Raw genomic sequence first — 16,053 nt, 5'->3', positions numbered from 1 at the left:
AGCATAATTTATTGGAAGCAAAAATTTATTAGACAGTTTAATTTTACTGAAGTTAAATTATGCAATCTTGAAATCCTAGAATCTTTTTTGGGGCAGTCCTATTCTTTTCATGAAAAAAACCTGACAAATCGTTAAATAGACTTTCTTCTTATCTCTTACTATCTTACCTTTACCATCCCTAGCAGATAGCTACTACTAATAATAATAATAATAATTCACCGCATTACCAAGCCACCTGAGGCCAACACAGCTACACACGCTCCTCCTCCATCCCAATCTATTCAAAGCCTCCCTCTTTACACCCTCCCAGGAAGTTCTCATTTCCCTTAAATCTTCCGTTGCAACGATCTTCCCACCGTAATCAAGGACAATCTGCTTTCTGTTTAACCCTAGACAGTAGGCCGATGGTCAACATTGGTTGTGGTTAAAAGTAAAACAAACAATATTATATCAAAATCTCGTTTACTATTAATGGATTACTTTTATTTGGTACGTTTGCCAAACGTACCATAAGGCATAAGCGCTAAAATACGGATGAGAAAAAGGAGCCTTTTTATCATGGAAGAAATTTCTAAGCCGTTAAACAAAAATTAACGATTGTTTTTAATGATATTTCTAAATGTTGTTTTAAATTTTATCACAGACTTTTAATTGTTAAACTTTTCAGAGATAAACTGAATTGACAGTAAGTTTTTGATCGCCTTTTCTACACTAATTGTAATAAAAACTAATCTCTGTTATATTCATTATTCTTTTTCAATTAAATCGTCAAAGTTTCAATACATCAAACTGTTTTAGAAATAGTATCGTTCCTGTCAAGGAAAGCTGTCAAGAAAAACTGTAAAAACTGTCAAGAAAAACTGTAAAACCCAAACTGTCAGATCTGTCAAGAAAAATTGTCATAAATTTTTCAGAAAAATAGAAGAATTATAAAGAAATTTATTCACTTTTCGAATCAGAAGAAGTATTAAAAATTTAAATATATGCTATATTTATTATATATTCTTTTTTACTAAACGTGTCAAAAAGTAGAAACATAAAAAATGCCGTTAGAAATTGTGCCGTTTTTGTCATGAAAAAACTGTTAAATGATTACATAGTTTTCAGTGACAGTCATGAACCAAAAATGAATTTATTACCTTTTCAAGACAGATCACATCAAAATCAAAGGGAATTAAAAGAAATTTTAAAAACTAAGTATAAAATGAAGAAAAAGACAAAACCAAACGGTAATTTTCAGCGAGTAGCCTAAACGAAACGAAAAGACAAAATATGTATTTCGCCAAAGACATCATCAGAGGAAAAGAAAAAAAAACAACTAACCTTTCAAAGTAGTAATCAGTAGTGTCAGTATGGGGGGGATAGTGGCCTTGAAAAGCAAATTTTAGCCCTTATTAACATTTTTGTGATTTTACTTGTAATTTTTTGGTAACAGTCATAAGATACAAATTAATTTCTCAGTTTTCAACACTGATAACAACAAAAATTCAAATGAATTCAAGTTTTTAAATATTATAAATTCAATATATAGTATATTCATAAGAGGCTTTTTTTTACTAAATGTGTCAAAAGTTAGAAATATTAAAAGTACCATTAGGAACTTAACGTTCCTATTGAATATACGTCCATTAGGAACTTAACGTATATTCTATATTTATTAGATGTACTTTTTTTTTACTGAAGGTGTCAAAACTTAAAAAACATTGAAAACACAATCAGGAACAGCGCCGTTCTTGTCATGAAAAACAATTGTCAAACTGTTCCAGCTACAGAGACGAACTACAAAGAAATTTCTTGACTTTTCGAATCAAAAGAAGAATTAAAACTTAAATATATCCAATAATTATTTAATGTCTTTTTTACATAACGTGTCATAAGTCAGAAAAATTAAAAGTCCCGTAGAGAATAGTGCCGTCCTTGCCATGGAAAAAATATCAAATAATTCATATTTTTTGGCGACAGTCATGAACTAAAAATAAATATCTTACATTTCCCACGCTGATCACATTAAAAACTCAAAAGGAATCAACAGAAATATGAAAGATTAAATATATATGCTATATTTATGAGATGTTTTTTTCTTTTTATTAAACGTGTCAAAATTTGAAACACTAAAAGCGCCATTAGGAACAGCGTCGTTCTTGTCATGAACAATTAAAATGTCAAATTGACATAAATTTTTCAGTGACAGTGATGAGCTAAAAATAGACTACATTCTTACCTCTTCGACACTGATTGTTTGGAATGCAGGATGGTTGAGTTCCCTGAAATAGGAAGGCCATCTTGTTTCAAGTGGAGGGATTGGATAGCTGGATCGACGTTTGAAATGCTCTCGATGTCTGGAAAAGAAGAATGGAAAATGAAGACGTCAAGGAAAATTTATGACTTTTGTCGGTCTGAATCGATCATGGATAAAAACAATAGAAGGAAACATATTGAAAACTTAAACGAAGGGAGGAAATGAGCCAAGAGAAATCGTCCATATTATTTGATGGAAAATTGGGTAAATTCAGATTTGATATTGGATAGTCAAAAATATTCTGGAAGCGGTTTAATAGAATAAATATTGTTTGTAGACTTGATCAACCAAAGATCTGAAGCCAAACTGGCCAGCCATGACAAAACAAAAAGCTTCTGTGGCACTCAATCACAGCGGTAACTATTACATTTTTTTTCATTTCTTGGGTTTAGCTTTTATTTCGCTTTAGATTAGTTTAGATTTTTTTTTCAGTTTTTTTGAGCATTTTATAGAGGCAAATTACCCATGTCGTTTTATTTTGTCTTTTTTATCTACTGGCCGTAGTCCCTTTTTTTTCTTCATCTCGTGATTTCTTTTCCTCTTTATCTTTGTCATTTCTTGATTTTCACGCATTGCAATTTATTTTCTTTGATCTTCTTTCTTTAGCTTCGTACAGAGATGAACCTGATTATGAACTCATACAAAGTTCATAATTTAGCTGCCAAATCAGATCATTTAGTCACTTTGTCATTTAATTTATTCAGCGGGAAAAATTCTACTCTTATCAAGCCATCAGAAAAGTTTTTTGCGGACGTTTTCCTACATAATAGCAACAACTATATAAACTGATGGCTAGATGTTATGTTAAACAACTTAAAAACAACAATCTTGTGTGAACACAACGGCAAATAGAATTAATTATTGGTTCAATAAAGATGTTACCTATCGCGGTAATTTTTTCTGCTTGAACCAAAACTCCAAGAGAGCTTTTTGGCAACCTCTCCTACCCCTACACCAAGCCCCTATTTATAACGTTTATTTCCGTACGTTTTCCTACATAATAGCAACAGTTATATAAATTGATGGTTAAATGTTTTGTTAAACAACTGCAATAGCAATAAAAGCGACAATCTTGTGTGAACACAACCGACGATATATATTTTTCTATTTTAAAATCAGTGACAGAAAAAATTCTAAGACCAACCCTAGATGATCATTCAACTACTGTTTTAGGTAAAAAGCCTAAATCCATGTTCAGTGAAGAATGTTGCTGGGACGGTAAGATTTGTCAATTGCGTAAATGAGCAAATTTAGCTTTTTTGATGTCCTCAGAAGATTTCCACGCCACACAATTTTGCAAACATGACTGAATTGAAAATTAAATAATCACACTAATCTTCCGTCGCTGCTGATATTGATTAAAAATATTGCCCAGTTACTAGATAAAAGTTAAATTTTCAGCTTTCATTGAAAAGCAGGTTGAAAAAGCGACTAAATCACTACAATTCGAAGTAGGAAGCGAATACTACTCCCTTCCATCCAGGTTAGTATGCAGGAATTTTTTGGGGTAGGTGAATAATAAATAAAATCAATTTAATAATTTGAACCGACCTTAAACATCGAGAAATTTAGGATTTCAGGGTTGAGCCCCGAGGACCTAACCCACTATTGTCCATTCTCTAACCTATGTCAACCTTGGGGTGAATTCTGATAGTTTTTTGACATGTAAGATTTATTCGTTGGGTAATAATGAGCACCCTCGTCCAGAACTTTCAGATAAAGAATGTATCACTAATGATGATAAGGATGGAATTTGAAAGAAAAATGTCTAACGTTTTACTTATTCACTGATTAACACAATTACTGATTACTAATTTTTTTTTTTGCTGATTACTAGTTTACTAGTTTTAACTTTAAAGTAGATTTTCCTAAAACTTATTCTTTGGCTACAGCATTTTCGCCTGGAGACTGTCACTTTAATTCAAAATGATTGTACAATTGAACTTAAGTAAAACGAACGAAACAAAATGTAATGGTATGCAAATCAATAAAAGAATTACCACACTGAAGCAAAAAAATGAATGAAACAAAAAAAAATCACCCACGAAATAATCTTGAGCCATATAGTCATTTGAAGACCTTCATTAAGTTGCAATTATTAAGTGTCATTATTTGGTATTTATGTTGTTTTTTTTTTGTAAAATTCAAATTTGAAAATATATTAACTCTGAACTAAAAGCTATACACCCAAGACTCACTCCCATGCCTAAAAACAAACTGTAAAGGAGTTTACCAAGAAGATTTTACTAAAAAAAAAAAACAACTTCGAGATTCCTGGTCACTGCGCAAGAGAAAACAAAAATTAACCTTTGAAGTAACGTTTTAGGCTATTTTACAGGTCAACTGTAAGGAAGATTACTGAATAGTTCCATGACTTGGCATGTTTATGTCTAGTTTAGTACTGTCTATATGACGGATATACCTAAAAACAAACATCGGCTCCTTGAGGTCGACTTATTCATTCTGCGGCTCCTTAAGTTTCAGTTCATATTATCTTACTGGAACAAAAAAAGACGAGAGGTCATTTATGAGAAGACCATACCTTATTGGTTGCATGAACAAATAGAATAAAATAAGTGACATGCAATTAAAGAAAATTAAAACATAATATCCACTAGTCCCTATGCCCCCCCCCCCTACCTGAAGAAAATGTGTTTGTCAAATTCCCCCTACCTCTTAAAAATGCTCCTCAATGAGATACATGTTTTAGTGCCATTTAAAATAATTCGAAACCAAACTTATCTGTTCTTTCATTTCTTTGAGTGGTGATGATAATACCACGAAATGACGAAAATCATCCGAATTTTTTCTGTAACTAGTATTTTCGTCACAATCTTAAGACATATTAGCAACACTTGTTTAAAAACAATAATAATTTAGAAATATGGTAATTACTGCTTTGCCTTAAAAATCTGGAAAATGAAAAGTATCTACTTGAAACATTTGCTGTTATAATCTTTTTTTTATTATTGACCATTATTATTTTATCATTTATTGTTATTATTTTAATATTATTTATTATTTTTATTATTATTTTATTATCGTTTTGAATATTCTTAATTGTTGGCTGAATTTTGGCTGTTTCATCTCATTTATTAAATTTTCCAAAGCCATCGCACAGCATAAGGCTAACGAAATTGCCCGTACCAGCGAGATTGTCGATAATTCGCCTCTTGCTTTATGGCATCTTCGAGCTAAGAACAAATCTTCCAATGGTCCCCCCTGCATGCCAGAAAAAGACTAGTGCGACTACTTCAGAGACCAATTTTCAGCCCCTAATTCCTACCTAGATAACACCTTTTGCCAGGCCCTCGATAAGTAGCTTCAGTTTGCAGTTAAGGATATTGGTGTCCTGGTCACTCCATCCTTGATGCGTTCCAAAATTGATAAGTTAAAAAAAAAAAAAAAAATCTAAGGGCATCGATGGTATAACTGGTACCCATTTAAGCTTTGCCAGCAATCTTCTCCTAGAGCACCTTTCTCTGCTATTTAAAATGATTTTCGTTACTGGCATCGTTCCAGACAGCTTTGGTGTTGGATTGGTCCATCCTATTCTCAAAAAAGGTAAACCAGCTGACCAGTGCGCTTCATATCGTCCGATTATTGTTTCAACTACTTTTTGTAAGCTATTTGAATCCCTTATTTTTGATGAAATTGCACTTCGATGCACTACTCCGGACGACCAGTTCGGGTTCAAAAAGCACTCAGGACGGGAACACGTTCACAGCGTTCTTGCAAATCTTCTTATTGATGCAGATAAAAATGGTGATCTTCTCGTCTTTGGAGCACTTGATGTTAGTAGAGCCTTCGATTCTGGCATCCATGGCCATATCCTGCTCAAAGCCCTTCAGCGAGGTGTTTCCTCTTGCATCCTTTCCCCTGTTTACAGTATGTACAACAAGCTCTTGGCTGTTATCCTGATCCCCTCTCCGTCCGGCACTTTTCCTTCTAAAGAAATGCTGAGTGTCAAGAAAGGCGTACGTCAAGGTGGCAAAACTTCTCCATCACTGTTTAATAACGCTATTATCGAAGCGCAGCAAGTAATAAAGCCGTCGTGCTTTTTCCGTGGGATTAATCTTTCGCTGCTGAACTTTGCTGATGACATTCTTCATGTTTCTCGTTCCATATCTTTATTTCAACAAAATTACGACTCACTTGCAGCGGCATACAAGCAGATCGGACTTTCCTTCAACGAATCTAAAACAGAACTTCTTTTCTTCAATGGTTCAAAAAATGAGCTTTCAATTAACCTCTCCGTTAAAATTGGCGACACTCTGATTAAGCCTTGTGAGTCCCTTACGTATCTTGGCCTTCCTATTTCTTCTATATTGAAGGACACACGCTCAGCACTGACAAACCACCTCTGTTCCCGTCTACGAGCGTCTTACGGATTACTTGTTGCCAATAAGTATCGTTTCAACCGTCCTCTCCTTGCCAGGCTATACAATGCTTCTACTACCCCCCATCTGCTTGCTCTGGTCCCCTTCTGGAAAATATTCACAGCTACCGAAAAGAAAGCCATTTGCAGCGCATTTTACAGATATGCTAAGTTTCTCCTGCGTCTCCCTTTGTGGCACAGCAATGGCGAAATCTCCAGGAAATATAAGGTCACCAACCCTTCCATGGTTATAGAGAGAAGAATCTCCAAATTCAGTAACAATGTTTTAAGAGCCAACCACCCCTTGACTAGTGTTATTTTATAATATTTGTAGTGGAAGTGCATTTAAATTTTTGTGCTTTTCTTTCTTTTTCTTTTATATACTCCGTCTTTTCCGTTTTTGCCGGGTAATAAATTATAATAATAATAATAATAATAATAATAATAATAATAATAATAATAATAATAATAATAATAATAATAATAATAATAATAATAATAACAATTTCAGGTTATATTAAACAAAAAAACAAGTTTTTTTTTAAATGAAAGTAAGGAGCAACATTAAAACTTAAAACGAACAGAAATTACTCCGTATATGAAAGGGGCTTTTCCTCCTCAACGGCCCGGTCTTTACGCTCAAGTTTGACTCTTTCTCTTAACTCTATTTTTAAAACAGTAAGAAACTGTTAAATACAACTGTTAAATACAAAACAGTAAGAAACTGTTTAAAACAATAAGAAACTGTTGTATGCAGGCCAAAATCTAAAACTTGTGATTCATCAAAACTCGAGCAGACGAAAAAGGGACTTTAGCACCAACAGAAAATTCGAATTAGTTATTAATTTAGTAGAAAATCTAGTTCAGTGGTTTCACGGCTTATTCGGGGTACACTCCCTTTCCTGAAAAAGCTTTATTCTCCGAAACAGATTTATGTCCCCACAGGTTGGGTCCTTAAGATCCCCTTGTTTGATGTGTTTACTTTCGTAATACAGCTTTTGTTTGTTATATTTAAAGTTTATGCTTAGTACACGTTTAGCTTTTTCTTTTAATTTGCTCCATTTCTTGTTTGATAGTTGTTATTAATAAATAAACTATTCTTACCAACTAAGTAAAACTAGAATTTTCGTATACTCCAAAACAAGTGAAAAGGGATTATGTTTTTGTGGCACCAAAAGTGAAAATGGTTCTATTGTTTAGAGACTATAAGTACGGTGCAAACCTTACCGTTTGCTGTTATAATCATGGAGTATTAAGGGCTCTGTTTCATCGCCAAATCCAGACAGAGATGCCTCTCCAACTGAGCTCACCTGCAAAAAAAAATACAATAAATGCCGTACTTTTCACTTAGTAAAAACTTATAGAACAAGAGCTAAGAGCTCATATAGCACTTGTGACGAGGTCAGAAGAGCCAAGAGCTCATATAGCATGAGCTCTAGCAAAATTCTATCAATCAATAGATTGATCTAAAAGGAAAATCAGAGGCCGGTCGGGATTTAAAATAAGAGCTCTGAGACACGAGGTCCTTCTAAATATCAAAATCCATTAAGATCCGATCACCCCCTCGTAAGCTAAAAATACCTCATTTTCTCTAATTTTTACTCTTCCTTCAGCCCTCCAGATGGTCGGATCGAAGAAAACGACTTTATATAGTCAATTTGAGCACGTCCCTGACACGCCTACCAATTTTCCCCGCTCCCCCACTCCTTAAAAGAGAGCAGATCCGTTCCAATTATGTCAATCACATATCTAGAACTTCTGCTTATTCTTCCCATCAAGTTTCATCCCGATCTCTTCACTCTAAGCGTTTTCCAAGATTTCCGGTTTCGAAGACTTCTGTTTACCCCACCAACCTCCTGTGTCCCCAGGCCCAAATCGAATTAAAAAAGGAGCATCTGAGACATATGATCTATCTATATATCAAGTTTCATTAAGATCCAATCACACATTCGTAAGATAAAGATGCCTCAATTTTCACGTTTTCCGAGATTTCCGGTTTCCCCCTCCAACTCCCCCAATGTCACCGGATCTGGCCGAGGATTAAAATAAGAGCTCTGAAGCACAAGATCCTTCTAAATATCAAATTTAATTAAGATCTGATCACCCGTTCGTAAGTTACAAATACCTCATTCTGGATGGACGTGTGCTCATCCTTCCCACCAAGTTTCATCCTGATCTCTCCACTCTAAGTGTTTTCCAAGATTCCCCCACCAAACTCCCCCCAATGACACTGGATCCGGTCAACAATTAAAATAAGAGATCTGAGTTACAAGTTCCTCCTAAATATGAAATTTCATTAAGATCGGATTCATTAAGATTCGATCACTCCTTCGTAAGCTAAAAATACGTCATTTTTTCTAATTCTTCGGAATTAACACACACACACACACCCCCAACTCCCCCAAATGGAGCAGATCCGTTCCTGTTATGTCAATCACGTATCTAGGACTTGTTCTCAAATTTCCCACCAAGTTCCATCCTGATCCCTCCACTCTAAGCGTTTTCCAAGATTTTAGGTTTCCCCCTCCAACTCAATGTCACCTATTCGGTAGGGATTTAAAATAAGAGCTCTGAGACACGATATCCTTCTAAATATCAAATTTGATTAAGATCCGATCACCCAATCGTAAGTTAAAAATGCCTCATTTTTTCTAATTTTTCCGAATGAACCGTCCCCCCACTCCCCCCTATATGGTCGAATCGGGAAAACGACTATTTCTAATTTAATCTGGTCTGGTCCCTGATAAGCTTGCCAAATTTCATTGTCCTAACTTATCTGGAAGTGCCTAAAATAGTAAAAACCAGGACAGACAGACAGACCGACAGAATTTGCGATCGCTATATGTCACTTGGTAAATACCAAGTGCCATAAAAATCTGTAAAAATTGACAATTAAATTTTTAATGAAAACGACGTTTTGGTAATTGTGCGCCAGATTTGTTATTTATATATATATATATATATATATATATATATATATATATATATATATATATATATATATATATATATATATATATATATATATATATATATTTTCTTTTTAATTTGCTATTATGCCGATTCATTACTGAAGCACTAATATTTGGCAGATAATAAATTAACCTTGAATTGTAAGTTAATTTTAACAGCTTCTAACATGTAATCTTTGGATACGCCTGCCAATTTCATCGTCCTAGCTTACCTGGAAGTGCCTAAAGTATCAAAACCGGGAAAGACAGACAGACCGACAGACAGAGCGACAGAATTTACGATCGCTATATGTCACTTGGTTAATACAGAGTGCCATAAAAAACAAAATAGATCAAATATAGTTAATGATATACAAAACAAAAAAAATGGAATTTTACCATGCTTCTGTTCGACGAGCTCTTAGTTCCAACCTCTAGACCAGCATTATGAATACGGTAAATGATCGTTTAAAAAATGTAGATACATAAAATAAATAATAATGAAAAGGGATAAACTGAAATAGAATAAAAACAGAAAAAATAGAAAAAGACAATAGTTACATGGAAAAAAAGACAAATAGAATCTTACCATGCCACTGTCTAACGAACTCACTTTTCCGAGCTCAGAACAGGGTAAGTAATAGATAAATTAATATAACAATAATAATGGACAAAATAAATTTTAACGAGAAATTGATAAATAGAAAAGAATATAAATAGAAAAAAGTATAATAAAAAAGAAAAGAGAAAAATATAGATAAATGATATACAAAACAAAACAAATATAATCTTACCAAGCTACTGTTTAGCGAGCTCTTAGTTCCCAGCTCGAGACTACCGTTATAAATTTGATAAACAAGTTAAAACTTATATATACATAAAATAAGCAAAAATAAAAAGGGATAACGTGAAATAGAATTAAAACGGAAAAAGTAACAGAAAACAGATAAAAAAAAAAAAAAAATAGAACCTTACCATGCTACTGTCTGATGAACTCCTGGTTCCAAGCTCAAGACTAGAATCTGTTCCAACAAGTAGCTTATAGAATGATGTTGATGCTGATGCCAAATAAAATCTATGGGCAGGAAGCCCTACACCACCAACAATGAATACAACATCAGTGAATGATTGGCGGGCATACATGTTTGCAACATCTTCATAAAAGTGCGTCGGAGAAATGGTAATGTTGGGAAGCTTTGGTCTTGGAGGACAAAATGGAGCCTTGAAACAAAATTACAATAAAAAAAAACATGTCACTCATCATACAATTATCGCTGACGCAAGTTAATGCTAATGACAGAAAAAATAAATTATACACAGGAACTCCTATACCACCAACAATGAATAGTAGGTAAGAAAGTTTGGTTTTTTTGTTTAGTTTTTTTTTTCATTTTTTTTTATCATTTTCCATCGTCTTTTTTAATTCTTTAAGAACAAATGTAACAGCACCGCCCACTGGGCGGCCTTCAGTAGGCCGCCCATCGTAAATATATTGGAGCAATGGCAACAATGGGAAGCTTCGGTCTTGGAGTTCAAAATGGAGCCTTGAAGCAAATTACAATCAAAAAAGAGAAACCAGTCGCTCGTCATATCATCAATGGGCTGAAGGACAGTCATACATACTGCGCGTCGCTGACGCAAGTTAAGGATGATGTAAAAAAAAATACATTAGATAGGGAGCCCTATATCATCAACAATGAATATGACACTAGTGAAAGATTCGCGGGCATACATAACTGCAACGTCTTCATGAAAGTGAGTCGGAACAATGGGAGCATTGGTATGCTTCGACCTTGGTGAACAAAATACAGCCTTAAACAAAATTACTTAAAAAAAAACGCGACACTAGGCATATAGTCAGCTGGCTGGATTATGGTCGCAGATACTGTACGACACCACAAAATGCACTGCTGTAGAAGGTTGCTCTTGCGCATTTAATTTTTCGGATCGGGCATTTTTTTTTTAGGGAGAAATCGTTCATTCGGCGTATTTCACTAGAGAAATGGAGCCCTCAACGTATTTTCACTTTTAGACGACGCAAGTTTAATCCACGCAATTGGCAACATTGATTCTCCATCGAAGTCTCACTAATCGTTAGTTATACAAGGTGACATAAACACATACACACAATCCTCTATAAAGCTCTATGATAGCGACCAATGATGGTCGCAGATACTGTGCAACACTGCAAAACGCAATGCTGTAGAAGGTTGCTCAGCTGACCGGGTTGGAAAAGTGAGACCATTTAAAGTTTGATAGATCTTCCTCTTTGGTTCATTCGTACATTCTGCTTGTACGTTTTCGAGGGCAACTTCGAGTGTATCATTTGGGTGGTCTTATAGATCTTGTAGTATTAGGTCTTGGATCTTGTAGTCTTATAGACTGTATTTCGATTTATTCCACAAAGACTGCTTTATCTTTCCGTCAATAAATGTGTTCCAAACAACATTAGAAATCAAAAAGATGAACAAGCATATTCGAACTTCGAAATTTGATTACGTCAATACAAGATTTTGGTTTATCCCGTAATGAAAATTATGGCCCACGACATATATAAAACGCATTGCCGATTAGGAAAACAACTTCTTTTACAAATAAAGATAAACATAACTGTTCGTTCACATGGCAGGGACAGGAAATACTTAAGAATTGTATAATAAACAGTTTTAATTTCAATTATATTGACATAAGATTTTTACTAGTGACCTGGCGATGAATTGGAACTGCAAGAATCGATATTTAGGGATTGCTTAGCAAAGCCACTAAAATTACTAGAAGTTGGTAACTAAATTCATGCGACAATCAAAATTTGCTCCTGTGTGAACATAAATGTGAACCTAAGATAAACAGTTCATCAAAGTGTCGCGAGTCAGTTCGAAATCAAACTTAGTTTGTTTTTTTGTTTGTCTGTTTTTTTTAGTTCTTTTATACAATACTGATTTATTCCGTAATGAAAATTATGTACCTAGCCACAAAATAGATGAACCACCATTGACAATAAGAGAAAAAAAACTTCTTTTACAAAAAAAAAATATATATATATAAAACCGTGTCTAATAACAAATATAACTCGAGGTTCAAACAGAAAAAATCGCAGCGACAGGCAATATTCGAGAATTGCATGAATAAGCAGTTTTAGTTGCAACTATTTTCACACAGGATTTTTACGTTATATAACTTTTTACTTTCAACACTTGTCTCTGCCATGGATGTTGCAGTTGTTTAGAAGAAACCTGAGCAATAATTTCCATAACTGATGCAGACATGTAAAAAATTCCTGGCTGGACAAAAAAAAATGTTTTCGATCCAACAATCTTTTTTACTTATAAAAACAACTAAAATTGTTAAAGTCGGGAGCTAAATTGCCATGACAAGCGAGCGTTACTTTTGTGTTAACATATGTGTAAACCTAGGGCAATTCTCCACAAAGTGTCGAGATGGGACGCATTTACGCCCTTTTGGCGCTTTTTGAAGTGGTTGCACATTGAGTTTTTCGAATCGTTTTTTTTTTTTTTTTTTTTTTTTTTTTTTTTTTTTTTTTTTTTTTTTTTTTTTTTTTTTTTTTTTTTTTTTTTTTAAGGAGAAATCGTTCATTCGGCGAATTTTCACTAGAAAAATGAAGTACTCGGCGTATTTTCACTTTTAGGCGACGCAACTTTAGTCCATGTAATTGGCAACATTGATTCTCCATCGAAATCTCATTAATCGTCAGTTATATAAGGTGATATAGAAACACATAAGCACAATCCTCTACTCACAAGTACAAGGCTGGACCAGTCCCGCTCAGTAGGAACACAACAAAATTACGACAAATTCAAGTACGACTAAAGAATGAGCAGTTATTACAGCTATTAATGTCGAATCTGAATTTAGGTATTAAAATGAAAAAATGAAATAAAACTTTTAAAATGAGAACATTGCGTTTCAAAATTGTGTAAACTGAACAGTTCTCAGGGCTAATATACACTTAATTGACACAATAGTTTCACTTTATACCATACACAAATGCTCTTGTTGAAAAGCAAAAATTGTTGCTTCTTCGTGATATTTTTGCATTCTGTTGGCTAATCCTCGGCCTTTTTTATTACTTCTGCCTTTCTTCTATTCAAGTTCCACAATCTTTGCTGTATTCATTTGATTGTAAATGAAAACATTGCGTTATAAAATTGTGTAAAATGACCGGTTCTCAGGGCTAATATACACTTAATTTAAATAATAGTTCCACTTTATAGCATACACAAACACATTTGTTGAAAAGCAAAAATAAACTATTTTTGTGTCTATGTTTGTGTGTGTATACGATTAACGACGCTAATTGACTACTAAGGTCCTTGTGCCGCCATGCAGTGTGATGCAACAGCTGGATTCGATCTCTGGGTCTCGTATTACCAAGTTGAGATGAAAACCCACTGCGCCACCACTGGACATGTCAAAACTCGGGAAAAACTATTCGATTTTCAAACCGAGCTTAAAGAGCAAGTAAGTCAATTATGAGGTAACTATTGTTACAGCTTAACCTAAGCCAATTGGGCCAAGAAACACTAATCATGCTTACGAAGCCTTTACCTTACTACAACGCGAGGGAAGTCTGTGAATAGGTCGAAGAATCCTGATTATTCCTGAGAATTCCCTTTCAATGTGGGAAATATTGCTGAAAGACTCGATAGATCGAAGTGACGTCAATTGAAGGAGAACCTTTTTAATTACTCTTCTGGGAAATAGTTCCCTGTCAATAAATTTAGTTGATCCAGAACTACTAGAAGCAAGAATTCAATCATGTTTAGGTCATCAAAAACTATTTATATCCCCACATACTCAATTATTGAATTACTGGGTATTTCAATTATTGAACATTCAACTACTGGACGCTCATTTATTAGACGTTTAATTATTTGGATATGTAATTATGTTGCAATAAATAGTTATACATTCAACTGTTGGTACATTCAGTAATTAGAAATTCGATTTATTTGGACAACTGATTATTTGGACCAATTAATTCAATTATCTTTTGGCCAGTAAAAGCTATTTTTATCCACTCCCCCCCCCCTATATCTTGGGAGCTGGATCTCGTTAAAAATTTGAGTTATTATTCATAGCGAAACTTTCGTCATGGTCAGCGCGCAATGAAATCCCATTTAGTACTATCTTAGCCGAAATCATATTAAATTGCATAATTATATATATCCCTGTGTCCAAAATCAGGTTAAAACGGTTTATCCCCCACTAACTCGAATTAAATTTTGAAAATTTTAGACATATTCTTTTTTTTAGCATGATACAATTTTCATATTAAAAGAAAAGAGTAGGTTTAAGCCTCTAAAAGTAATCTTAGACCTCAGATCCTCCAGCACGATCGATGGTTCATAGGGCGTTGACGAAGCCAATCCCGTCGTCCCAAAGCTATGCCAGAGCAGTGACATCTCTTCGTTCTGGTACTAGGGATGTCTCAGCCATCCTTGGGTCTGGACCTAAAGTTCGCCGTGAGATGCTTTAAAACGACTTCATCTTCTTCTGCCATCTGGTGTCTAATCATAAGCTGTACAAGCAAGGTGACTTTGCTACATGCGAAGGACATGTCCCAAATATGTACACCCTTTCTTCTTTAGAGTAGTTGTGATAACAGGCTGGTCTATTCTACCGCAAATTTTAAAATTACTGACTCTTTGTTGCTAGCTTATATTTAGTATTCTTCTTAGGCAATTATTTCGAACGAGTCCTCACTTCAACTGTAGGTTCATTCTCCAGCACGCACTAGCATTAAGAAGTATAAAGAGTGAGTTACTATTAAAGAAACATAATTTCAATAGTACGCAATATTTGTTGCTCCTCCAAATGGACTTTAGTCTATTGAAGGCTCCAGTTGACTGCCAAATTCTGCCCTTTATCACGGTCATAATTTTGCGACCCCAATCAATCCTGCTATCCAGGTAATTGAACTGCCTAACCTGCTCTAGATTCTTAATCTTGCAGCATAGAGCAAGCGATAAACTTGTGATGGGAATGCTCTTTGACTTGTCTATATTAATGGTCAGTCCTATATTCTGTGATTGCATCGAGTGGCCTCTGTCTACATTCTTCCAACAAGACTAAGTCATCGTCGAAGTCTAAATCAGAAAGCTGCTTACTTTTAAGTCCTTTAAGTAAGCTTAATATGTCTCTTAATATAGAGTTGTGATCATACTCATTAGCTTTTCTGACGCTCCATAACAGTTGAGGACTCTGCACAAGAATTACCGATCAATTGGGTCAAATACCTTTTCAAAATTAACATAGAGAATATAGTAGTAGTAGTAGAACACTTTTGTTAGAAATAAACATTTCTTAATCAATAGCACAATATAAGTGAATAATAAACAATACATTACCTTGCGTGACCCCAAGACAACAAAAAATTACATAAATATTACAAATGAATAACCTAT

The 16,053-nt window shown here is 34.3% G+C and overlaps 1 protein-coding gene across 9 annotated transcripts in view; it reads right to left on the bottom strand.

The window, feature by feature from the left end:
- Positions 1–16,053, bottom strand: part of LOC136026982 (rho-related BTB domain-containing protein 1-like) — a 218,748-nt gene that overhangs the window by 62,301 nt on the left and 140,394 nt on the right. For all 9 annotated transcript variants that reach the window (XR_010617465.1, XM_065703854.1, XM_065703855.1 and 6 more), the window contains 3 exons: positions 10,604–10,849; positions 7,905–7,987; positions 2,222–2,339 (listed from right to left, as the gene is read on the bottom strand). Coding sequence is in view for 8 of the 9 variants with exons in the window: in XM_065703854.1 (XP_065559926.1) it covers positions 2,222–2,339; positions 7,905–7,987; positions 10,604–10,849 (447 nt within the window). In the remaining variant the exon portion in view is untranslated. The remainder of the gene's footprint in view (positions 1–2,221; positions 2,340–7,904; positions 7,988–10,603; positions 10,850–16,053) is intronic.

Source organism: Artemia franciscana, chromosome 5 (assembly GCF_032884065.1).
Source record: "Artemia franciscana chromosome 5, ASM3288406v1, whole genome shotgun sequence".
Classification (NCBI taxonomy): Eukaryota; Metazoa; Arthropoda; class Branchiopoda; order Anostraca; family Artemiidae; genus Artemia; species Artemia franciscana.
This window is presented reverse-complemented; position numbering and strand designations above follow the sequence as displayed.